This window comes from Hyla sarda, chromosome 2 (assembly GCF_029499605.1).
Source record: "Hyla sarda isolate aHylSar1 chromosome 2, aHylSar1.hap1, whole genome shotgun sequence".
Classification (NCBI taxonomy): domain Eukaryota; kingdom Metazoa; phylum Chordata; class Amphibia; order Anura; family Hylidae; genus Hyla; species Hyla sarda.
This window is the reverse complement of record NC_079190.1, coordinates 249,285,954-249,313,645: the sequence shown is the minus strand read 5'-3', so window position 1 is coordinate 249,313,645 and position 27,692 is coordinate 249,285,954. Positions and strand designations below refer to the sequence as shown.

The following is a 27,692-nucleotide window of genomic DNA, read 5'->3' as shown; positions in this document are numbered from 1 at the left end:
AGGACACAGGGCGTAGAGGTATGCCCTGGTCCCTTTAACAGGATTTAAACCGTTCTCACGAGTGGAGAACAGGTTAAACCTGGTGGGTCCCTGTTGCAGCCAGGACCCACGGCTAACCCTTTAGATGCTGCAATCAAAGTTGATAGCGGCAATAGTCCAAGCAGAAAGAAAATAGGATGGCACTCGCAAGTTGGATGCAAAAACAAATGGAATTTATTCACTTACATAGGTCAGGCGGGTACAGTGGTGTGGGAAGGAGCAGAATGAATTCCATTCTGTCTGCTCCTTCCCACACCACTGTACCCGCCTGACCTATGTAAGTGAATAAATTCCATTTGTTTTTGCATCCTACTTGCGAGTGCCATCCTATTTTCTTTCTGCTTTGACTATTGCTTTGCTAACTGCTGTCAGGATTCGAGCACTGCCTATAATGGATTGTACTGGGAATCGCACCTGTACCTCCAGGAGAGTCAAAGTGCGTAGAGGCCGGTAGTGCTATCCCCCACCTCTTTTCTGTTTAGTAAAGTTGATAGCGGTATCTAAAATTTGGGGTTAACTGTGCATGTAGCTCAGTGGAGCTGATCGGGATATCTGTGGTGACTTTGCGGGTCCTGATCAGCTGAGTGAACGGCAGGAGGGTCCTCACCTGCCTCCTCGTGGTCCGATTAGCTGCAGGGAGCAGGTAACACTGATCAATGCTATGCTATGGAATAGTATTGATCAGAAGAATGCATGGTATAGCCCCTATTGGGGCTAAAAAAAATAGTGTAAAAAAAAAAGATAATGATTACCCCATGTAAAAAAAAAAAAAAGCCTCCATTGCAAGCCAAGCATTGGGAAATCAAGCTACAGAAAGCAGCCTCCCAGCACAAGACAAAAGTCTAACTCACACATCCATTTTACAAACCCAATGTTTAAATTCTCTAAGCACAGGATGAGAAGGCATGGGAGATAAAATTATTGTATACCAGGAAATAAATGTATTTTTGTTTTGCTTAAAAAACAGAACCGGATCAGGAGGTCCATTTTGTCAGATGAAAAGCAGCATCAAATCCGGAGATAAACTTAAAGGGCTACTCCTTAGGAAAAATTTTTTTTAAATCAGCTGGTGCCAGAAAAGTATACAGATTTGTAAATTAAATGTATTTTAAAATATTTAGCCTTCCAGTATTTATCAGCTGCTGTATGCCCTGGAGGAAGCTCTGTAGTTCTTTCCAGTCTGACCACAGTGCTCTCTGCTGCCACCCATACTATCCAGAACATAATCCTGTTTGGCTGGAGCATCATCTTTGTCCCAGCAGAAGAACAGGCTGGGACACATTTCAGTAAGTGATGGTGGGACTAGCACTCCTCTGTGCTCACTCCTGTCCTATTAAGCTGCAGCATGAAAACAGAAAGGAGGGGGTTACAGAGCAGCCTGCAGTGATTAGATGAAGAGATCCAGCACAGCACAGCAGACGGAAGGAGAAAGTGAATGCATGGTGAGGGCAAGCTCAGTGCTTGCCTTGGACATGCCCTTCCTGAGAAGAATTTTTTTGTGAAATGACAGGTAAGCTTTAAGATTTTTTTTTAAATAGAAGTAATCTACAAATCTTTTATTGGCAAGCGCTGTATCAGACACATTAAAAACTGGTGGCTGTGAAGTTGGAACTGACCTGTATAAGCAGTGGGAAATGGGAAGATCCTGATGATACAGATCGAGCTGTAATACTTGTTACATATACTATATATTGGTGGGCATCAACAGGGGAGCACATCTATTGGCTCAGCAGCAGTTCAGCCACAGATCAGATCCAAACCCATCCAGCGCTAGTGACTCTATATAGCAACTTGTCTAATCTACAAATCTGTTTCATTTTCTGGCACCAGTTGAATTAAAAAAAAATTTCCTCCGAAGTACACCATTAAAAGCATAAGCAGTAAGGAATGTTTTTTTCCTTTAGGTCATGATATTTTTTTCTTTCCCCAAATACATATTGAAGAGTGTATTTCCTGAACATATTATAATATGTTCCATGTAAGGATGTGTTTTTTTTTTTGTTTACATTTCCATTATGCATCTGATAAGCCAAAAAACTACAGGTGGGCCATTCAAAGTGCATCCTTTACCTTAGCTTACATGCCCAGAAGTAAAACGGAATAAAAAAGGAGTAAAATACAACTGACCAGAAGAGATCTGAATCTAAAATAAACTAACAGATAAAAAATGTATAAACGGCTATTTAATAAATAAATTCATAATTCATCCTTTAAACAAAGTAACAGGTAAAAGCTTTTTATTAAGATAGAAAGCTATGGTCCATCAGTGATAGTCAGGGAAATGATACAGAAGTCATTTCAAAGAATTTGTCAAAAAACAAGAAAAAAAACTCATGGCTTTTATTTCAGAACTGGTTTTCTTCAGATGTCATGCACAAACTTTTTATTTTTTTATTTTTTTATCATTAACAATTTGCTACTACTAGAGTCCAAGAAAAAAACCCTATTTGGATGATGTAATAATATGTTATAATTGAAAATTTCAGACTAGCAAACGCTAAAATGTACATGAAGAAGCCTTGCCAAAAGCACTTGCTCCTCTGGAGCTTTTCTGTGGCAATGATGATCATGACTATCCAGGTTCAGCAACTAGAAAAGGATATGTCTATCATGGATGTGGAAGTTCTAGTTTAAGGGGGTTATCCAGGAATCGAAAAACATGGATAATTTTTTTTCAAAGACCACTCCCTGTCTGTCTCCAGGTTGGGTGTGGTTCTGCAGTTCGGTTCCATTGAATTGAATGGAGCCAAGTTGTAATACCACACCCAACCTGGAGACAGACAGGAAGCGGTCTTTGAAAGAAATGATCCCTGTTTTTCGATTCCTGGATAACCCCTTTAAGAATCCATGTATAGGGCACAAAATGCAGGGTATGGTATTAAGTGAATAATAGGCAATATATTTATAATGTATAGATGTGTCTTTATAGCTTGTTGATTTTCTGCATTAGTGTAGCTCGATGGTGCTCATTGCTCACATTCTCAGTTATGGACTTCAAGAAATGTCTTTCATTTGCCTGCCTGAGCGAACTTTGTTTGGAAGTGTCAGTAGCTCTCAGACTTTGATACAGGGAAAGAATTTCTAGTGACAAGAAGAAGAGAGGTTCACATGTATTTTCCGGCATCATAGCAGTTATATGGAGAACATGGCAAAATACCTGACTGTATATAAATAACACCTCTTGTACACAGTCCGATTCTTTATCAAGTTTATGCACTTGTAGATTGTATTCTGCCAGATGCTGTTTGACAGCTTCCAGCATGTCAGATATGCAGACACTATAGAGTTTTGCAATGTGCTTTTGACCATCAAAGGTAAGCCAGTTAGAACAGCTCGCACTACAGAGAAGCTGGAACCCTCTGAGTAACAGAACAGAGAACTGAAGATCATAAGCAAAAGGACGGAGATTTAATAGAGGCATAAACTGTATATACTCCAGAGAATATGGGACGTGAAGAAAATGTCCTTTCAAAAGGCTCATCGCGACCTGAGAAAGAAGTTTGCATTCTGTTGCACTGCACCATGGCAGGACTTGTACCATGGCTACTAAAAATCCTTTACTAAAAAAATTAAGCTCATCGGGGTCTTCTGTGTTGACACAGAGAAGAGAAAGCATTAGATCTTTCATTTCTTCTGAAATACAACAGCATTCCATCCAAGCCAATAGCCCTGTACCTGGACCATACTCTGGGAGACGAACTGATGTCCAGTCACACTCTGGCAGCTTACAAACTTCAAACAAGGAGGCTGGTGCTTCATTTTTAAAGTGCTCTCCAAATAGGGGCTTCAGCCTCAAGCGTATAACCCAATCTAAATGCTCCATTTTCCTGTGCAGCCAAAAGAGGGACTTGCCCCAGGTTTCGGGGCCAGTTTCAGCTTCTGGCAATATCAGCGTACAGATCTGTGAGAGAATTCCAATAATTAACTCCTTGGATCCCAGTGTGAGACAATATGGCTTATCCGATTGTTGCCAGCACCTACTGAAGCTATTAAGGAGTTTACAAAGAGACATAATAAGAGGAAAAGGCGAGCAGGAAAGAACCCAGTGCTTGGTAGATGCATCTTGCCGGTTCTCCACATTTAGAGCTTTGTGCAGAATATGCAAGCACAACTCTACATGAACACATTCATCAAGTATATATGGAAGGACAAACGTCCTCACTACTTCTGCCGATTGTAATAAAGAAGCATTTTCACCTGTAGGTTCAGAAGGACTCATTAAATAGCCCAGCAAGTTCAAAAACTGACTTTCTTCTTTATCAGTGGACAGTTTCCCCCAACAAGTCTCCATCAAGCAGCGAGACAATAAAGAGACAGATTGGACTCCATCATAGGAACCCCTAAAGCTTAAAGCAGGAAGTGAAGTCAATATTTTTGCTAAAAATACATGAGCACCAAGATTTGAAACAGCAAAGTGGCAAGCTCTGCTTATGACATTCTCAGGATACAACAGGGCCAGCCTAGCCACTCTTGAGACTGTGATATTGTCTGTTCCAGTCTGGGATATTTGGTTAAATGCCATGTTGAGCTCCTCTTGGAAATTATCCGTAAAGGCAGACATGCAGTGAGATAGACCTTTCTCACCCCACTTATTTAGGGCTTTCAACAACACATCATCCATCTGAGCTAGTGGCAGCTCACAGAACAGATCCAAGATAATAGCTGTAGATTTCCGAATCTCCATGATATTTGGATTGTTCTGCTCATATGTGGCTTTCACAACAGTCTCCAACAACTCCAGTATAAGGTCTGGTTTAAGAAAAGTCTCTTTATTGATTTTAAGACAATTAAGCCAGTCAGTGGAGAACGCCCAAGAAAGTTCAGATGCAAATTCAGAACAGACTTCTTTATAACGGCACATTTTATTGTCAATAATGTTTCTAGCAACAGTAGCCATCATGTCCACATCATTCATCTTGCATGTTATCTGAATGTTGGTAGTTTTCTCCAGAAGGACAGAAATGCAGTTTGCTAGTTCTACTTTTTGTTCATCAGAAAAAGTCTCACTAGGCTCTAATGCAACCAAGTTTTTATGCAGAGACGCAAGACTGCCATTCATCCTAAAACATTCATAGGAGAGTTTGTCACTGTTATTCATGTAATTGTGCAGTTCTTGCCCCCAATTAAGCAGCAGGTCTTTCAAAATGTTTAAGCCAAAATGTCGGGCACCTTTCAGTAAGGGGAACCTGGAGGCAGTGCTGCCACTCTGCACAATCCTCTCTGCTTCTCTAAGCATTTCCAGATGGCTTTTTTGAAGATCATCATCCTTGACCTTTGTGTTACAAAAACAAAGGACAGCAACTAGCTTTTCCAAGTAAAGTCTTATAGGAAGATCACCTGACTCTTTCTCTATAAAAGCAGATGAGCACAACATGTCTGCTAGATTTGCTATTGTGTAGCACTTCAATTTGCTGTTATCAATGTTTGGCCTGATTTTATGAAGCCCCTCTAAAAACACAGCAAGAATGTTATCAGCTGGAGGTACGCATTGCTCAGGATCTAGCTTGAATCTTTTCAAACTTTGGCAAACTTCATCATCAGTCTTGGTCAAGTACTGGCATGCAACAGTTGAAAAGGATTCAACAAGATCATCTTTGTTGCTGTTTTTATCATTTTTCATGATCTCCCACCAGACATCTAGGAAAAAAGTCACATCTTCAACGGAAGTGTTTTCATAAATGTGGTTTAACAACAAGGATGCTTCTTTCACCCAAAATTCTGTCGGCAGTGCCAAAAGAAGCTCTGCAAATACGTCCGCTGCTTTCGTGGCTTTGAGTACTTCAAACAAAACAGTGCGATTCATTTTTGGGATCATGTTTTCCACAGGAAAGAACACATCTTCTTTCCATCTCCTATCAATATCAAAGTTTCCATCTAAGGAGAGTTGTGGTTGACATGACAGTACTTTGGCCCAAAATATTGCAATGACTTTCTTTCTCCATTCATGGCTTTTTGACCAGCTACCTGAGCTGATTTCTTTTAAAGCATTTGTGATCGGCTTCTCGACCAGAGGCCATTCAGTCTTTTTAAACTCCAGCAAAGTTTTCTGTGAGGTGACTTTTTCTGCTAACAGTAGAGCTCCTTGAAGAACCACTGTCTCTTCACATATGTTCCAGCTTCCTACACAGAAGAAACATAATAAAATACCTTTAATATAAATGTTTTTCTTTCCACAAATAGACATCTTGTTTTCATTAACTCATGTTGTTGCTCAAAATGACACGCGATACAGAATACTGTATAAGAACCTGTTTAGCAGCTTGATGTTACCTAATTTGTGGCAAGCCCAGGAGACTGAATAGACATAAAAGCAGTAAAAAGTTATAGGAAAATTATTAATGTGCTACTACTAGGTGTCTTTTTAATTCAAGATTTCACAATTCATTTGTAAAAATGCAATGGGAAAAAGTGATTCTTAATTTATCATAAAAAAGGAGTCCAGTATTAAATATGGTGCATTTTTACAATCATGTACAGGGGTAAGTTTATCTGTTTGTAACATACACATTAGTATATCATTATTAAGCTGTCATTGCAGGATGTAGGGAAATATATATATACATGTTTAGAATTTATTCTGATTCTTACAAATACCAGTATTCCCTTAAGTTACAATATTAAATTGGTTCCAGGACGACCATTGTATGTTGAGACCATAACTCTATGGAAACCTGGTAATTGGATCTAAAGCCACCAAAATGTCATCCAAAAATAGGAAAAAGTGAAGATTAAAACAAAAATAAGTAGATTAATATAGATAAAGCAAGTCCTTACATATAAAAGTAAGGAAGAGCTGCTGGGAGCTGTAAATCACTGTCTATGTAGAGGACAGGAGCTTCTTCAGGGTCCTCTACAGTATACACAGTGGGGGAGATTTATCAAAACCTGTGCAAAGGAAAAGTTGCCCAGTTGCCCATAGCAACCAACCAGATCCCTTCTTTCATTTTGCAGAGGCCTTGTTAAAAATGAAAGAAGCAAGCTGATTGGTTGCTATGGGCAACTGGACAACTTTTCCTTTGCACAGGTTTTGATAAATCTCCCCCAATGTACTAAAAATGTAAAATGGAGCCGCCCTCATCTGGTGTCCAAAGGAGCAGCTAACTGTGGCACAGGTTAAGAGTAATACAGAACATGTAATACCTCCCTGTACTGTAGGGGGCGCTACCTGACAGGAATTCAGTGCATACACTTCAGTAATACAAGTGTTTTACCAGTGAATGCCCATTCTAATTGGTCAGTTATTCAAGCCATTGACATGTTTCACATATCAGGACTGTCTGTAGCATTGTATGTTGAGTCTGGTTTCAAATTACAATGGTCCAGAAAAGACCACTGTATGTTGAAACTATTGTATGTTGAGGGATCACTGTACAGTGAAATCTCTCCAAAAGTCCACCACTCTGAGAATGCCACACCCTTAAGGGTTACTCCAGGGAACTAAAACCATAGCCCACCCTTTCCCTCTCACCAATCTATTTATTTGTCTAAATATCACTCATTAGCTATATAGAACAGTTTCCCTCTTTCAGCTGTCACTTACATACAGGGAGTGAGAGAAAGACGTCATTATCAAGATCCACTTTGTCTTTGCGCAAAGACTAGCCCCCACCCTCCTGGAAGACAAATACCACATGATTTCTGTTTTGTCTGGCTTCACAGCCACACCTCCCCTCCCTATGTGAGGATCTTGCCTGGAAAGAAACAGCCCAGCGTCTCCTCAGCACATAACGCTGCTCTTTGCCTGCTGTAGCTCTAATCACTGACTGCTGCCATTCAGGGCATAGCATGATTTATTGCTGGGGGAAGGATAGTTTGAAAGAAAAAACTTGTACAGTGTGTACTGTTGACTGTGTGTTTACAAAAACATAGCATGTACATAGATAGTAAAAGCAATTGGCTGGAAGCCATTACACAGAGCCGCACTGACTGCTGGGTGTTGTAGTCTGGGCTGCAAGCAAGTAAAAAAAATATTTAAGAGACAACAGGGGCCACAGGAGCAGGCAAAATCACATGGATAACTACAGGAGACACAGTACAGGTATCATGGTGGCTTTGGAGATTTTTTATTTTTCTTAACTTCCCCGGAGCACCCCTTTAATAGACCAAATTTCATATTACATCCATATATTGTGCCCATTATCTTTGAGAAGAACATTTTCGGATAGAACATTGGGTGGTTTTCTCAAATAAGTTTCACAATAGTTCAAATTAGAAAACTTGGCAAATTAATCTCTTGATGCTGCTTATAGGAATATTCTGGGATTATACGAATAATGGCTTGTCTACAGAATAGCATAGCCAAAAGATAAACATGTACACCAGTCTAAGTATGCAAGCAAGGCATCCAAACGTACCCAATTGCCTCGCCCTCAGAAAGGTTTGTTTTTTCATTTTCTTTTCCTTCAGGTCTGCCCTAATTAAATGATTTGCTATAGATCTCTCTTTCCTATATACAAATCTTGGACGATTGCAGAACAGCCGAACAATTTTTTTTGTCTGCTTCCAGCAAACCCCAATATTTGAAAATAGTTTATCATTTTTGAATGACTATCATATGTGGGGAAAAAAAATTATCTCTGTTCCCTAGCACTTTTTCTTTTTCCTTAATTCTCCTCTAGGAATCTTTTTCACCACTTCCCCAATCTCCAAAGGTGGAAAAGATCCCTAGATAAGAACAAACCTTTCTGAAGGTGAGGCAATCCGGTACGTTCGGATACCTGTTCTGTCACAATAATCAAAGGGAATACAGTGATGAATCCTATGAAAGGGACTAAAATCCTGATCAGAGGGTGAAATTCGTGTGACAGTTCACAAGTAGTGTATTTACTTAAATGCCCATGTGGGAAAGCCTACGTGGGTCATACGATGAGGGCCATTTAGTTTAGACTCAATGAACATAAAAGTGCTATACATACATATGGTAGGAGGATACAAGGAGAAGGCCACATAGAAAAAGAAAAATGTGAGACTAGTGTAGTGAGGCACTTTAATAAACATAAGCATAATGTGAACGTGCTCAGATGGCGAATGCTAGAAAATGTTGAAGGTGAGAATAAGGTACAAATAAATAAAAAAACTACTAGAGAAAGAAGTGTTATGGATCCAGAAACTGAACACACTTCAACCTCATGGTATTAATGAGGTTTGTAGTTTCAATGTGTTTCTCTAAAATATGTAATAGTATACTGCTTCTATCTGATCTTAGACTGTTTTATATATTTTTGTATAACTTGTGTACTGTTTTTTTTGTACGATTTTAAACTTCAAAGTTGAGATCTCGCGAGATCTGTATGTCTATGTAAATGTGATGGAATACACTTACTATGCTTGAGAAAGAGGGCGATAGCCCTTGAAATGTCACATACATGCTCATGTGATTATATCTAGCCCGCAGTGGATGTAATGAAGATGGTGGGGATGGTAAAGACTCCTGCCGGAGTAAGAAGATTCCCGTGATGCCATATAATATCTTCATATGACTCTCCGTGGACTTACTTCACTTGGGTAACTATTATTTGTATTGATTCTTGTTAAAATAGATGAATTTTGGATAAAAGTGAAAATTGCTTGCATACTAAGACTGGTGTATATGTTTATCTTTTGGCTATTGGATTTACACTAGGTTGATACAGCACCTTGTACACACGTCCCGGCACCCAGTTTACCTGTCCCACATTATATGTAAGCACTTTGGCCCAGATTTATCAAACTGTGTAAGAGGAAAAAGTGGAGAGATTTTCCCACAACAACCAATCACAGCTCAGCTAACCAGTTGAGGTAAAGAGAAAGCTGAGCTGTGATTGGTTGTTATGGGAAATCATTCCACTTTTTCTCTCACACAGTTTGATAAATCTGGGCCTTTTTCTACAGAATAGGCCATAAATCACTGACTGGTGCCATGCACAACAAAGTGAATGAGGCCAGAGGCCCTGTGCTGTTCATTATATAGTTGTGGTGCTAGTGAGTAACTGCAGCTCAGCTCCCTATCACTTCAATGGGAGATTATCTGTAGTTACTTGCCACTACAACTATACAAAAACAGCACAGGACCCCTGGCCTCATTCATTTTGTAGTGTATGGCACCGATCAATAATTTATGTCCTATTCTGTAGGCAAGCCAATAATCATATAGTAGTCCCAAAATACCCCATTAAACAGTATCAAAAGATTGTGTTGCAAAGTTTATGTCTTTAAACTAACAGCAGAATCATTCACAATAACCTAGATCACCCAGTAGATGCGGGTGACCCTGTTTTCAAAGCTTCTTACTGGCCGAAAATAGGTGCAGCTGTTTCAGAGATATTCGTTTGGTTGCTAATATGGTATTTTCTTCTTATGTACAATGGAGGCAGCCTGCTACTGTACATTTAACACAATAGAGGTGGCCAATAACCCCTCCCCCATCATAAATATTCATCCTCTTGTCCTCAGAACCAAGATGAGGGGGGCAGAGTTAGAGGGTGGTATCTCCATTGAAGATAATAAGAAATGAAAATAATAACAACCAGGCAAATATGTCCGGCATGGCTGCACTGGTTTTTGCCAGGTAAAAAGTATTAGAAACAGGGTCACTCATATAGCTACCTGTATATTCACGGGGGACCCTGCTGACAGTTTCCCTTTAAAGGAGATGTGTTACTAGAGAATGACCTGCTGTACAACCCTTACAACCAATGAATTATATATATTATTATTATTATTTTTTTCCACCTTTCCTTCTAAGAGCCATAACTCTTATTTTTCTTCTCCGATAGAGCCATATGATGGCCTTTGTGTTTTGCAGAGCCATTTGTACTGTTTTAATGACACCCTTTATTTAACCATAAAATATACTGCAAAACAGAAAGAAAAAAAGGGGGAAAAAATGCTAGTTTGAATGGGCTTTGTTCTTTATGCCATTCACTGTGCGGTAAAATTAAACGTTATCTGTACTTGTCAGATATTTGCACGATTCCAATGATACCCTTTATGTATAGTTTACGTTATGTTTTACAACTTTTAACCCCTTAAGGACTGCATTTTCGTTTTTCCTCCTTACCTTTTAAAAATCATAACCCTTTCAATTGTCCACCTAAAAATCCATATGATGGCTTATTTTTTTGCGCCACCAATTCTACTTTGTAATGAAATCAGTCATTTTACCCAAAAATCTATGGCAAAAAAAAAAACATTGTGCGACAAAACTGAATGAAAAAAAAAAAAGCCATTTCGCAACTTTTGGGGGGCTTCCGTTTCTACACAGTACATTTTTCGGTAAAAATTACACCTCTTAATTCTGTAGGTCCATTAGTTTAAAATGATACCCTACTTATATAGGTTTGATTTTGTCTTACTTCTGGAAAAAATCATAACTACATGCAGGAAAATTTATATATTTAAAAATGTCCTCTTCTGACCCCTAACTTTTTATTTTTCTGCATATGGGGATGTATGAGGGCTCATTTTTGCGCCTTGATCTGAAGTTTTTATCAGTACCACTTTTGTTTTGATCAGACTTTTTGATCACTTTTTATTAATTTTTTATGGTATAAAAAGTGACCAAAAATAAGCTATTTTGGACTTATTTTGGAATTTTTTTTACGTGTATGCCATTGACCGTGCGGTTTAATTAATGATTTTTTTTTTTTATGGGAAAAGGGGGGAGGTGATTCAGACTTTTATTAGGGAAGGGGTTAAATCACATTTATTAACACTCTATTTTCACTTTCTTTTTGCAATGTTATACCCCCATAGGGGACTATAACATTGCACACACTGATTTCCTACACTGATCACTGCTATGCAAACGCATAGCAGTGATCAGTGTTATCGTCGCTCTACTGCTCCTGCCTGGATCTCAGGTACGGAGCAGTCATTCTGCAATTGGACAGCAAGGAGGCAGGTAGGGACCTTCCTCGTGTCCGTAATACTGATCGGGACACCGCAGTTTCACCATGATGGTCCCGATCAGCCGGTTAGGTTTCACTTTAACTTCAGACGTGGCGATCAACTTTGATCGTCGCATCTGAAGGGTTAATACCAGGCATCACCGCGATCAGTGATGTCCGGTATTAGCCGCGGGTCCAGGCCGTTGATGGCCGCCGGGACGACCCGATATGATGCGGGGTCACGTTATTCGTTAAGGGGTTAAATAAAATTGGGACTGTATTAAAGGGGTACTCCGGTGAAAACCTTTTTTCTTTTAAATTAACTGGTGGCAGAAAGTTAAACATATTTGTAAATTACTTCTATTAAAAAATCTTAATCCTTCCTGTACTTATTAGCTGCTGAATACTACAGAGGAAATTATTTTCTTTTTGGAATGCTCTCTGATGACATCACGAGCACAGTTCTCTCTGCTGACGTTATTATAATAATAATAATGCTTTATTTATTGTTGTCCTTAGTGGGATTTGAACCCAAGTCCCCAGCATTGCAAGGCAGCAGTGCTAACCACTGAGCCACCATGCTGCCCTTAGCATACATCTGCTATGCATGGTTGCTAAAATGGACAGAGATGTCAACAAAGACACAAAAACTGTCCCATTGTTAGGGGGTTAAGACAATTAATGCGGTACTCCGGTGGAAAACTTTTTTTTTTAATCACCTGGTGCCAGAAAGTTAAACAGATTTGTAAATTACTTCTATTAAAAAAGCTTAATTCTTACAGTACTTATTAGCTGCTGAATACTACAGAGGAAATTATTTTCTTTTTGGAACACAGAGCTCTCTGCTGCCATCTCTGTCCATTTTAGGAACTGTCCAGAGCAGCATATGTTTTCTATGGGGATTTTCTTCTACTCTGGACAGTTCCTAAAATGGACAGAGATGTCAGCAGAGAGCACCGTGGTCATGATGTCAGCAGACAGCTCTGTGTTCCAAAAAGAAAATGATTTCCTCTGTAGTATTCAGCAGCTACGGTAATAAGTACTGAAGGATTAAGATTTTTGTAATAGAAGTAATTTACAAATCTGTTTAACATTCTGGCACCAACTGATAAAAAAAAAAAAAAAAAAAAGTTTTCCACCGGAGTACCCCTTTTTGAAAACTGCCTATTTACATCCCTTGCTCCTCTGGCGCTGTAGCAGCAAGACCTGGTCCGTGCTCCAGTGCCCATGCACACTATGGAAATTCTGTTTTGAATTATTCCAAGTAGGATTCCGATTGCATGTTCATCTGCCTTGGAACTCCAGTAGTGTGCACTGATCAGTTGAATCGCATTAATAAACAATGGGAGGCTGCTGCAAGCGGCATTCCCCTAGGAATAATTCAAAGTGAAATGTTCTCAGTGTGCAGAGGCCATACTGTATCCACGGCGGATTTGCTACTGTTAGATCAATCTAAATAAACAGATAAACACAGCATCAAATCTGCAGCAGATACACTATATTTTGATGCCCTTATTGATGTAAATTGGTGGCAAAATCAGCTACAGAAAATATGCAGCAAAATAAAAACGCTTCGGGAAAGTTCACACAGGACAATACTGCATATTTGTAGCAAATTTTCTCTGCTAACTTCAACAGGGTCAAAAAGTCAAAACCTGCAGCATTTCATTGTTACACAACTTTCAGCAACCTTTTAATCTGTTTGTGTGATCACGTCGCAGTGGTACAAGTGGCAGTACTGGTATGTGAATGACAAAATGTATGTGTGTGTGTGTGTGTGTGTGTGTGTGTGTACCGCTGCACGTCATCTACAAGCTCCACTATACTTACCAAAATCCATTGTACTACTCATGGTTTATAATCCCTTATGGCACATCTCCAGTACAACCTAAAACAAGCAAAGAAAAAGTTACAACAATTTGGTAACAAAACAACTTAATTAGGCTTTGTTCACATTGACATTCGGAGTTCCCTTTGCAATTCCGCCTGAACGACCGGAGTTTAGCAGAGAGAAAAATAGCGCATGCTCTATTTTTGTTTTCTCCCCTAAATTGCTCTCACTTAAATGGGGTCAGTCAGGACCCAGCAGTGTCCGTTGTGTTCCGGCCCATTTCGTGGTCCGTTCTGCTCAAGCAAAAATAAAAAATAAATAAAAAGAAGAGACGAACGGACACTGAACGGGAAAAAAACAACATCAATGTGAACCTAGCCTTACAGGGCTATACATTTAGGTTGTATGCCTGAATAATCAACTCGCTGCTGCTGTCAGACCTCGTCTTCCTCCTTACAATAAAGTTTTGGGCCCACTCTGCCAATCACTGAACTTAGCATGCAGATGGAGGCAGTGACATAGTTAGGGAGGCGTGGGGGGTGCGGACCGCACCAGGTGACACCCACCAATGGGGTGACACCACCAAGTGGGATGCAATCCCACAATGGTGTCACCCCATCCCCCCTTCACTGCCTCCATACAGCAGTGTTTCCCAAGCAGTGTGCATCCAGCTGTTGAAATCTACAGCTCCCAGCATGCCAAGACAGCCAAAAGCTATCTGGACATGCTGGAAGTTAAGGTTTTGCAATGCCTGTAGGCACACACACACACTGCTTGGGAAACACTGCCATACACACTGATCTTGGCCTCCAGCTCAGCTCCTCCCCCTGCTGGTCATGTGATCACAGACTCATACGGGAGGCCTGCTGGAGTTAGAGGAAGGACCAGAGTGCAGGAGAACAGTGGATGATGGCATGGCTGGTAGGTTACACAGGTAACACTATAAATACTGTGCCCTGACCCCTGCCATCTCTTCACTACCCCCCCCCCCCCCCGCCCCCACTGTGTATTCTAACCCTATACTGTTCTTTAGTTTTTTTCCTCCTCACATTCTAAAAATCAAACGCTTTCAATTTTCCACCTACAGACTCATATGAGGGCTTTTTTTCTGCACCACCAATTTTACTTTGTAATGACTAGAGATGAGCGCAGTTACAGTGATTCTATTCGTCACGAACTTCTCGGCTCGGCATTTGCTGACTTTAGCCTGCATAAATGAGTTAAGTTTTCAGGTGTTCCGATGCGCTGGAAAAGGTGGATACAGTCCTAGGAGAGAGTCTCCAGCCCACCGGAGCACCTGAAAGCTGAACTCATTTATGCAGGCTAAAGTCAGCAACTGCCGAGCTGAGAAGTTCGCGATGAATCGAATCACTGTAACTTCACTCATCTGTAGTAATGACATCAATTGTTTCACCACAAAGTCTACGGCGAAACCAGAAAAAAAAAATTTGTGGGGCAAAAAACAAACAAAAAAAAAACACAATTTTTTTACTTTTGGGGGCTTCCGTTTCTATGCAGCACACTTTTCAGTAAAAATGACACCTTATCTTTATTCTGTGGGTCCATACGGTTACAAGGACACCCAATTTATATAGGTTTTAATTTTACTATACTACCTAAAAAAATTATAACTACATGAACCAAAATTTGTATGTTTAAAATTGTCATCTTCTGACCCCTATAACTTTTTTTATTTTTCCACATACAGGGACGTATGAAGGCTAAATTTTTGCGCCATGATCTGAGGTTTTTATTGGTACCATTTCTGTTTTGATGGGTCTTTTTGGTCGCTTTTTATAACATTTTTTATGATATAAAAAGTGACCAAAAATACACAATTTTGGACTTTGGAATTTTTTTTACATATACGCCATTGACCGTGCAGTTTAACTAACATTATATTTTTATAGTTCGGACATTTACGCACAAGGCGATACCACATATGTTTATTTTTGTTTACATATTTATTTATTTTCTTAAATGGGAAGGGGGGGGGTGATTAAAACTTATTAGGGAAAAGGTTAATTCACATTTATTAAAATAAAAATTTACACCATTTCTTTGTACCCATAGGGGACTTTTACATGCAATCTTCTGATTGCATACACTGTTCAATGCTATGCCATAGCAAAGATCAGTGTTATCGGTGCTCGATTGCTCTGGCCTGGGATCTCAGGCATGGAGCAGCAAAGCGCCAATCAGACAGAGATGGAGGCAGGTAGGGACCCTTCCCCATCCTCTCAGCTGTGCGGGATGCCGCGGTGGTCCCAAACAGCCCGACTGGGCTGCGAGGAACCATTTACTTTCGTTGATTGCCGCATCTAAGGGGTTAATGCCGAGCATTACCACAATCAGTGATGTCCGGCATTAGACATGGGTCTAAGCGGCTTATAGCTGCAGGGACAAACCGGCTATGACGCGGGGTCAGCCCGTGACCTCATGTCATAGCAGGTGAGCGTGACCAGGGTTGTACAGGTACGCCCTTGGTCCTTAAGGTGCTAATTGCATATTAACCCTGTACTGTGTATTATCCCTCTAGTGTAACATTACTGTGTTTATTATCCCTGTACTGTGACATCACTGTGTGACATCACAATACAGGACTGTATCTATAACAAGGGGGCATCCTCTACGTTTACAGGAAAGAATGTTTCTACACCAGCACAGACGGAAGTTCTTTACTGTAAGAGCAGTGAGACTGTGGAATTCTCTGCCTGAGCAGGTGGTCATGGTGAACTCTGTAAAAGAATGTAAAAGGGGTCTGGATGCAGTTTTGGAGAGTAATAACATTACAGGTTATATATACTAGATTTAAAGGGACAGAACGTGGATCCAGGGATTTATTCTGATGACATATTTGGAGTCGGGAAGGAATTTTTACCTCTAGTATGAGGGTTTTTGCCTTCCTCTGGATCAACTCAGTAGGGACTCATTAGGGTTATAGGTTGAACTTGATGGACTCTGGTCTTTTTTCAACCTTATAAACTATGTTACCACTGTGCGTATTATACTGCGACATCACTGTGCGTATTATCCCTGTACTGCGACATCACTGTGCGTATTGTCCCTGTAGTGCGACATCACTGTGCGTATTATCCCTGTACTGTGGCATCACTGTGCGTATTATCCCTGTACTGTGACATCACTGTGTGTATTATCCCTGTACTGTGACATCACTGTGCGTATTATCCCTGTACTGCGACATCACTGTGCGTATTATCCCTGTACTGCGACATCACTGTGCGTATTGTCCCTGTACTGCGACATCACTGTGCGTATTGTCCCTGTAGTGCGACATCACTGTGCGTATTGTCCCTGTACTGTGGCATCACTGTGCGTATTATCCCTGTACTGTGACATCACTGTGCGTATTATCCCTGTACTGTGACATCACTGTGTGTATTATCCCTGTACTGTAACATCACTGTGTGTATTATCCCTGTACTGCGACATCACTGTGTATTATCCCTGTACTGTGACATCACTGTGCGTATTATCCCTGTACTGCGACATCACTGTGCGTATTGTCCCTGTACTGCGACATCACTGTGCATATTGTCCCTGTACTGCGACATCACTGTGCATATTGTCCCTGTACTGCGACATCACTGTGTATTATCCCTGTACTGCGACATTATTGGGTGTTTTATCCCTGTACTGTGACATCACTGACTGTATTATCCATGTACTGTGACTTCATTGGGCATTGTTATATTTTATATATATAGGGGGCATTATTACTATATGTGAGGGGCACACAGTGATTTGCATTTCAGAGGTATGGTGTATATTATAAGGAATTTCTGGGGTGGTACCAGTGTGCCTCCAGTTGTTGCAAAACTACAAACTCACAGCTGGCCGGGCATGCTGGTAGTTGCAGTTATGCAACAGCTGGAGGCACACTGGTTGGGAAACACTGGTATACAGGCTTGCTTTTTTTTTATTTCATTTTTTTATCTATGATCGGGACATACTAAAAGGAATGACAAAGTGGAATGCCCATAGACAGACTTTAACAGGGGAGTGGAATGCCCATAGAGAATAATGGAAATGTTATATTTAAATTAGAGACAAAACTGTTTGTGATATCTAATAAATCTTTATCAGACAAACTCTCTAAACTCAGTGACATTGTTTAATATTCAAATTAAGTAGAATTATCATTGTTTTCTGCAGAATGACAAGATGGTATTACACAATGGAATCCCCATAGACTATAATGGGAAGTGAAATATGAGCTCATTTGCATGTAAATTAGTGTTATTCAGATAAGTAAACTTTACCACAAGTGTTCCCCAGGTAGAGTAGCACATTCTAAAAGGAAAATGACCTGGGATTATGGCTGTTTCTATGGAATAACAGGAAAATGGTAGAATGGAATGCCCATAGACTATAATGGGAAGCAGAATGTGATTTGGAGCCTAAACCATTTAACATATCAAATTAACCTTTACCACAGGTGTTCCCCAGTCAGGGTAGTAGGGGTGTGAATCGCCAAGAATTTGGCAATTCGATTCGAATCGCGATACCAGTGTGGCGATTCGATATATCCCGATACCGTCTAGGTGACGATACATCGCGATATATCCAGATTCTGTCTAAAAAACAATGTCTTTTACACTTTTATTAAAACTTTATTTTTATTTTATTTTTTTTTGTACACTTTATTTGTCTTTTAGGAATCATTAGATTCCTCTGACAGATGAATAGAGTTCTATTGAACTCCATTTATCTGCGATCCATTGATAGAGCCTGGTCCAGCCAGGCTCTATCAATGACAGAGCCACGGAGAGCATACACATCTCCCTTTAGACGCCGCTGTCAGCTTTGACAGCGGCGATCTAAAGGGTTAATAGCCAGCCGCGGCGATCGCTGCATGCTGGCTATTAGCGGCGGCCCCCGGCTACTGAGAACAGCCGGGGGCTGCAGAGTATGGAGCGAGCACGAGTCGGGAGCCCGCTCCATACACACTGCAGAGCACCGCATGCTGGATATTAGCGGCGGTGATGCATCAGCGGCCCCCGGATACTGAAATCAGCCGGGAGTCGCAGAGTATGGAGCGGGCACGAGTCGGAGCCCGCTCCATACATCCAGAGCGCCGCCGCGTCAGATCCGGCTGACAAAATGTGGAACTTGTATCTCCTGATGCCCGGGCATGCTGTTCCGGGGATCAGGAGATACAAATTCCACATCACTAAAAGAATCGATTCAAAAATATTTTCAATCGATTCAGTATCGGCAAGTGAAAAATCGCGATAATCGCGGGAATCATTTTTTCTTACATCCCTACAGGGTAGCATATGATTATAGCGGTTTTCTATAGCATGCAAAAGTGAATAACAAAATGCAATGTCCATAGACTATAATGGGAAGCAATATTTGATGAGGAGCCTGGACCATTTAACATATTAAATAAATGTTAACCAGGCATACCCTTCATATCCAGTGGGATTATTTAAAATTGTGATTGAGTGGAATTATAATTGGCTTCGATGAAAGCCTAAACCATTTAATTTATCAAAATAGCCTTTACCACAAGTGTTCCCCGGGTAGTGTAGCACATTGTAAAATTGAAATTATCTGGGATTATAGCTGTTTCTTATAGAAGGCAAAGATGAATGACACAATGGAATGCCCATGGACTATAATGGGAAGTAAAATATGAGCTCATTTGCACGTAAATCTGTGTTATTTAGGAAATTCAACTTTACCACAGGTGTTCCCCAGGTAGAGTAGCACATTGTTAAATGGAAATTATCTGAGATTATATGTGTTTATTTTGGTATGTTTAACGCCGAGCGCTCCGGTCTCTGCTTCTGGACCGGCACGCTCCCGGCGTTCCTGCCCTGTACGTTCCCCGGGCAAACACGCTGACTGGGAGCGCAATTATGTTAACATGCTTGACGGGGATGCGGGTCGCATGGCAGGTCGTGCCCACACGTGATCAACTCACAGGTGCCCGCTCGGTCCTTTGTTCTGCCTGTGTCCCGGCGCGCGCGTACCTGCTCTTTAAGGCACGCGCGCCGGCTCTCTGAAATTAAAAGGGCCAGCGTACCAGTGATTGGTGCCTGGCCCAAATTAGTCAATAGTATAACAGTGTCCTGCCCCTTCATGCCCTTGCCGGCTCTTGGTCGCAGTATTGCTCTTGAGAAAGCTTTTAATGTGTATTCCTTGCCCGTTGATATTGACTACCGCATGTGAACCGTTGCCACCTGCCCTGACCTTTTGCTACGTCTGACCTTGCCTCTTCCTGTCCCTTCTGTACCGTGCCTATCTCAGCTGCCAGAGAGGTTGAGTCGCTACTGGGTGGAACGACCTGGGTGTTACCTGCCGCAGCAAGTCCTTCCCACTTTGCGGCGGGCTCTGGGGAAAACCAGCAACCCCTTAGACTCCGTTCCCCTGGTACAGCCCACGTCATCTCTGGCACAGCGGATCCACCACCAGCATCCCGCTTCTATCTAACAGTCCGGATCCTGACAGTATGCAAAGGAATGCTAATAGACTATAATGGGAAGCAAATTTTGATTTAAAGTATGAACCATCAGATACATCTTAAAAGTACAGTCCCACATTCCACTTAAGCAGCCTATTTCATGCTGTGCAAAATCTCCTGCTGCAGTGGGAAATACGCTGCATAATCCCTGATCACGATACACACAGGGCTATCTGGCAGCAGCCCTGTGTGTGCAGTGGGTTTGGGAGGTGAGGCCGCTTGTCACAGTCACGCTGGTGCATGGCCCTGCCTCCAAGACTCGCTGCACACACAGGGCTGCTGCCAGAGAGCCCTGTGTGTATGGTGATCAGCGATTATGCAGCGTATTTCCCGCTGCAGCAGGAGATTTTGCACAGCATGAAATAGGCTGCTTAAGTGGAATGTGGGACTGTACTTTTAAGATGTATCTGATAAGTTAAATGGTTCATACTTTATATCAAAATTTGCTTCCCATTATAGTCTATTAGCATTCCATTGTGTCATTGCACTTGACATTTTATAGAAACCAATTATAATCCCACTCAATCTTAAATATAAATAATCCCACCAAATTTGCACAGGATGCCTGCTAAACATTTATTTGATATGTAAAATGGTTCAGACTCCACATCAAATATTGCTTCCCATTATAGTCTATGGACATTCCATTTCGTTATTCACTTTTGCATGCTATAGAAAACCGCTATAATCCCAGGTAAATTCCATTTAATAATATGCTACCCTGACTTGGGAACACTTGTGGTAAAGGCTAATTTGATATGTTAAATGGTTTAGGCTCCAAATCACATTTTGCTTCCCATTATAGTCTATGGGCATTCAATTCTACCATTTCCTGTTATTCCATAGAAAACAGCCATAATCCCAGGTAATTATCCTTTTAGAATGTGCTACTCTACCTGGAGAACACTTCTGGCAAGGTTGAATTTCCTAAATAACACAGATTTACATGCAAATGAGCTCATATTTTACTTCCCATTATAGTATATGGGCATTCCATTTTGTCATAACCCTTGTCATTTTATAGAAAACAATGATAATCCCTCTAAATCTCACTTTTAAATAATCCCACTGAGTATGTAGAGTATGGCCGCTAAACATTTATTTGATATGTTAAGTGGTTCAGACTCCCCATCAAATTCTGCTTTCCATTATAGTCTATGGGCATTCTGTTGTGCCATTCTCTTAGTATTCCATAGAAAACAGCCATAATCCCAGGTAATTTTCCTTTTACAATGTGCTACTCTACCTGGGGAACACTTGTGGCAAGGTTGAATTTCCTAAATAACACAGATTTATGTGCAAATGTGCTCATATTTTGCTTCCCATTATAGTCTATGGGCATTCCATTCTACCATTTTCCTGTTATTCCATAGAAAACAGCTATAATCCCAGGTAATTTTCATTTAACACTGTGCTACTCTACCTGGGGAACACTTGTGGTAAAGTTTACTTATCTGAATAACACAGATTTACATGCAAATGAGCTCATATTTCACTTCCCATTATAGTCTATGGGCATTCCATTGTGTAATCCCATCATGTCATTCTGCAGAAAACAATGATAATTCTACTTAATTTGAATATTAAACTATGTCACTGAGTTTAGAGAGTTTGTCTGATAAAGATTTATTAGATATCACAAACAGATTTGTCTCTAATTTAAATATAACATTTCCATTATTCTCTATGGGCATTCCACTCTGGTACATTATTCTCTATGGGCATTCCACTCTGGAACATTATTCTCTATGGGCATTCCACTCTGGAATATTATTCTCTAAGGGCATTCCACTCTGGAACATTATTCTCTATGGGCATTCCACTCTGGCCCATTATTCTCTATGGGCATTCCACTCTGGCCCATTATTCTCTATGGGCATTCCACTCTGGCCCATTATTCTCTATGGGCATTCCACTCTGGTCCATTATTCTCTATGGGCATTCCACTCTGGCCCATTATTCTCTATGGGCATTCCACTCTGGCCCATTATTCTCTATGGGCATTCCACTCTGGATCATTATTCTCCATGGGCATTCCACTCTGGAACATTATTCTCCATGGGAATTCCACTCTGGAACATTATTCTCTATGGGCATTCCACTCTGGAACATTATTCTCTATGGGCATTCCACTCTGGAACATTATTCTCTATGGGCATTCCACTCTGGAACATTATTCTCTATGGGCATTCCACTCTGGAACATTATTCTCTATGGGCATTCCACTCTGGATCATTATTCTCTATGGGCATTCCACTCTGGAACATTATTCTCTATGGACATTCCACTCTGGATCATTATTCTCTATGGGCATTCCACTCTGGAACATTATTCTCTATAGGCATTCCACTCTGGAACATTATTCTCTATGGGCATTCCACTCTGGAACATTATTCTCTATAGGCATTCCACTCTGGATCATTATTCTCTATGCGCATTCCACTCTGGAACATTATTCTCTATGGGCATTCCACTCTGGAACATTATTCTCTATAGGCATTCCACTCTGGATCATTATTCTCTATGGGCATTCCACTCTGGAACATTATTCTCTATAGGCATTCCACTCTGGAACATTATTCTCTATGGGCATTCCACTCTGGAACATTATTCTCTATAGGCATTCCACTCTGGATCATTATTCTCTATAGGCATTCCACTCTGGATCATTATTCTCTATGGGCATTCCACTCTGGAACATTATTCTCTATAGGCATTCCACTCTGGAACATTATTCTCTATGGGAATTCCACTCTGGAACATTATTCTCTATGGGCATTCCACTCTGGAACATTATTCTCTATGGGCATTCCACTCTGGAACATTATTCTCTATGGGCATTCCACTCTGGAACATTATTCTCTATGGACATTCCACTCTGGAACATTATTCTCTATGGGCATTCCACTCTGGATCATTATTCTCTATGGGCATTCCACTCTGGAACATTATTCTCTATGGGCATTCCACTCTGGAACATTATTCTCTATGGGCATTCCACTCTGGAACATTATTCTCTATGGGCATTCCACTCTGGAACATTATTCTCTATGGGCATTCCACTCTGGAACATTATTCTCTATGGGCATTCCACTCTGGAACATTATTCTCTATGGGCATTCCACTCTGGAACATTATTCTCTATGGGCATTCCACTCTGGAACATTATTCTCTATGGGCATTCCACTCTGGAACATTATTCTCTATGGGCATTTCACTCTGGATCATTATTCTCTATGGGCATTCCACTCTGGAACATTATTCTCTATGGGCATTCCACTCTGGATCATTATTCTCTATGGGCATTCCACTCTGGAACATTATTCTCTATGGGCATTCCACTCTGGAACATTATTCTCTATGGGCATTCCACTCTGGAACATTATTCTCTATGGGCATTCCACTCTGGAACATTATTCTCTATGGGCATTCCACTCTGGAACATTATTCTCTATGGGCATTCCACTCTGGTTCATTATTCTCTATGGGCATTCCACTCTGGTTCATTATTCTCTATGGGCATTCCACTCTGGAACATTATTCTCTATGGACATTCCACTCTGGTTCATTATTCTCTATGGGCATTCCACTCTGGATCATTATTCTCTATGGGCATTCCACTCTGGTTCATTATTCTCTATGGGCATTCCACTCTGGAACATTATTCTCTATGGGCATTCCACTCTGGAACATTATTCTCTATGGGCATTCCACTCTGGAACATTATTCTCTATGGGCATTTCACTCTGGATCATTATTCTCTATGGGCATTCCACTCTGGAACATTATTCTCTATGGGCATTCCACTCTGGAACATTATTCTCTATGGGCATTCCACTCTGGATCATTATTCTCTATGGGCATTCCACTCTGGAACATTATTCTCTATGGGCATTCCACTCTGGATCATTATTCTCTATGGGCATTCCACTCTGGGACATTATTCTCTATGGGCATTCCACTCTGGTTCATTATTCTCTATGGGCATTCCACTCTGGAACATTATTCTCTATGGGCATTCCACTCTGGATCATTATTCTCTATGGGCATTCCACTCTGGAACATTATTCTCTATGGGCATTCCACTCTGGATCATTATTCTCTATGGGCATTCCACTCTGGAACATTATTCTCTATAGGCATTCCACTCTGGAACATTATTCTCTATGGGCATTCCACTCTGGAACATTATTCTCTATAGGCATTCCACTCTGGATCATTATTCTCTATGCGCATTCCACTCTGGAACATTATTCTCTATGGGCATTCCACTCTGGAACATTATTCTCTATAGGCATTCCACTCTGGATCATTATTCTCTATGGGCATTCCACTCTGGAACATTATTCTCTATAGGCATTCCACTCTGGAACATTATTCTCTATGGGCATTCCACTCTGGAACATTATTCTCTATAGGCATTCCACTCTGGATCATTATTCTCTATAGGCATTCCACTCTGGATCATTATTCTCTATGGGCATTCCACTCTGGAACATTATTCTCTATAGGCATTCCACTCTGGAACATTATTCTCTATGGGAATTCCACTCTGGAACATTATTCTCTATGGGCATTCCACTCTGGAACATTATTCTCTATGGGCATTCCACTCTGGAACATTATTCTCTATGGGCATTCCACTCTGGAACATTATTCTCTATGGACATTCCACTCTGGAACATTATTCTCTATGGGCATTCCACTCTGGATCATTATTCTCTATGGGCATTCCACTCTGGAACATTATTCTCTATGGGCATTCCACTCTGGAACATTATTCTCTATGGGCATTCCACTCTGGAACATTATTCTCTATGGGCATTCCACTCTGGAACATTATTCTCTATGGGCATTCCACTCTGGAACATTATTCTCTATGGGCATTCCACTCTGGAACATTATTCTCTATGGGCATTCCACTCTGGAACATTATTCTCTATGGGCATTCCACTCTGGAACATTATTCTCTATGGGCATTCCACTCTGGAACATTATTCTCTATGGGCATTCCACTCTGGAACATTATTCTCTATGGGCATTTCACTCTGGAACATTATTCTCTATGGGCATTCCACTCTGGAACATTATTCTCTATGGGCATTCCACTCTGGATCATTATTCTCTATGGGCATTCCACTCTGGAACATTATTCTCTATGGGCATTCCACTCTGGAACATTATTCTCTATGGGCATTCCACTCTGGAACATTATTCTCTATGGGCATTCCACTCTGGAACATTATTCTCTATGGGCATTCCACTCTGGTTCATTATTCTCTATGGGCATTCCACTCTGGTTCATTATTCTCTATGGGCATTCCACTCTGGAACATTATTCTCTATGGACATTCCACTCTGGTTCATTATTCTCTATGGGCATTCCACTCTGGATCATTATTCTCTATGGGCATTCCACTCTGGTTCATTATTCTCTATGGGCATTCCACTCTGGAACATTATTCTCTATGGGCATTCCACTCTGGAACATTATTCTCTATGGGCATTCCACTCTGGAACATTATTCTCTATGGGCATTTCACTCTGGATCATTATTCTCTATGGGCATTCCACTCTGGAACATTATTCTCTATGGGCATTCCACTCTGGAACATTATTCTCTATGGGCATTCCACTCTGGATCATTATTCTCTATGGGCATTCCACTCTGGAACATTATTCTCTATGGGCATTCCACTCTGGATCATTATTCTCTATGGGCATTCCACTCTGGGACATTATTCTCTATGGGCATTCCACTCTGGTTCATTATTCTCTATGAGCATTCCACTCTGGAACATTATTCTCTATGGGCATTCCACTCTGGATCATTATTCTCTATGGGCATTCCACTCTGGAACATTATTCTCTATGGACATTCCACTCTGGATCATTATTCTCTATGGGCATTCCACTCTGGAACATTATTCTCTATAGGCATTCCACTCTGGAACATTATTCTCTATGGGCATTCCACTCTGGAACATTATTCTCTATAGGCATTCCACTCTGGATCATTATTCTCTATGCGCATTCCACTCTGGAACATTATTCTCTATGGGCATTTCACTCTGGAACATTATTCTCTATAGGCATTCCACTCTGGATCATTATTCTCTATGGGCATTCCACTCTGGAACATTATTCTCTATAGGCATTCCACTCTGGAACATTATTCTCTATGGGCATTCCACTCCCCTGTTAAAGTCTATGGGCATTCCACTCCCCTGTTAAAGTCTATGGCATTCCACTCCCCTGTTAAAGTCTATGGCATTCCTATCTGTCATTCCTTTTAGTATGTCCCTCTATGATCACACGTGGGACTGGTTCCTTACCCATGCAGACAGAAGCCGCACACAAGCGCCTGGTACAGTCACGATCCTCTGCCTGGCGCGCTCTATGACAGAATCCCCTCTTAGCTTTTACACAAGTTGATCTTAACGCAACAGTAGGACCTCGCAGCTGACATATTCCCGTAGACGTCCTTCTGTTTAGTTAAAGGAGTATCACCGCCAAAATGTCTCCTGGTCTGGAGACATAAGGTTCTAGTGGAGCTTCATGGGAACGTCACTAGTTCGCGACATTGCGGACGTCATTTTTAATCAGCAGAGGGCGGGGTCACGCTTGGCGCCGCTGCTACACGGCTATGTTGTCAGGGTAACGTGAGGCGGTGGACGGGCACGGCATGTTTACGTCGCTTACGTGGGTATATGCCATCACAATATTATCTTTGTGGGCAGACTCTAGCATAGCCCGACCTGACAGTGAAATGGACGCAGCACTTCGGCCCCTTCATTGGTTTCACTTGCACAGCGCCGCTCCAGACCGTGCAGGGAACTGCAGCCAACCCTCTTTACATAGATGTAACTTTGAAGCAGGCCACTGATCCTAAAGTGAGGGAGGGCCTATGATTCCAAGATGCCATAACTTTATTCAATGGGAGAACAGCTTGATAAATGAACTTTTTAGACTGAATATGCCAGAAGGTTATTCTGTTAGCTGAGGGAAGGGATGACAGGAATATGTGGGGAGCCTGGTAAAATGCTAATCCACATGAAACGGATATGCTACATAATGGAGGGAATGGGGTCGTGAAAAGGGCCAACTGCGTCACCTCTGGAAGTAGTGTGTGACTGACCAAGAAAGGGACTTGTCAGGAGCTTCATTATAGGACTGCCTCTGGGCTGACAATTTCTTGTTAAAGGGACATGGCCTTATACTACAGCTAAAATGGTGAGAAATGTATAAAAAAGGAGGGAATCCGACCTACTAAATGTTGTATTTAGCTTTCAGAGCGGCATCCCACCACAATGAGCCATCAAGCCATGCCCACAGATGTGCACCTGGCTGAGCTGTAAAAAAAAACACCCCAAAACTTATCTAAACATAGGTTAGAAATGATCGGTGTGGGTCCAACTATTGGGATGTCCATTGATCACAAGAATGGGAGTCTCTTGACTGG

General features: G+C 41.1%; 1 protein-coding gene across 1 annotated transcript; it reads right to left on the bottom strand.

Annotated features, from left to right (window-relative positions):
• Positions 1-2,221: 2,221 nt before the first annotated feature.
• Positions 2,222-27,227, bottom strand: GEMIN4 (gem nuclear organelle associated protein 4). Its single transcript, XM_056560564.1, has 3 exons — positions 26,566-27,227; positions 13,737-13,794; positions 2,222-6,159 (listed from the first exon to the last, which is right to left on the bottom strand). The coding sequence occupies exons 2-3, from the start codon at positions 13,756-13,758 to the stop codon at positions 2,963-2,965; spliced, it is 3,219 nt and encodes a 1,072-aa protein (XP_056416539.1). The 5' UTR covers positions 13,759-13,794; positions 26,566-27,227; the 3' UTR covers positions 2,222-2,962.
• Between the last annotated feature and the right edge of the window lie 465 nt (positions 27,228-27,692).

What these genes read in the sequence shown, in the direction of transcription:
- GEMIN4 (XM_056560564.1), bottom strand. Translation starts at nt 13,758, where the DNA reads ATGAGTAGTACAATGGATTTTG. An exon ending in GAGTAGTACAATGGATTTTG is followed by an intron (nt 6,160 to 13,736) that starts GTAAGTATAGTG and finishes TCTTCTGTGTAG; the next exon opens with GAAGCTGGAACATATGTGAA.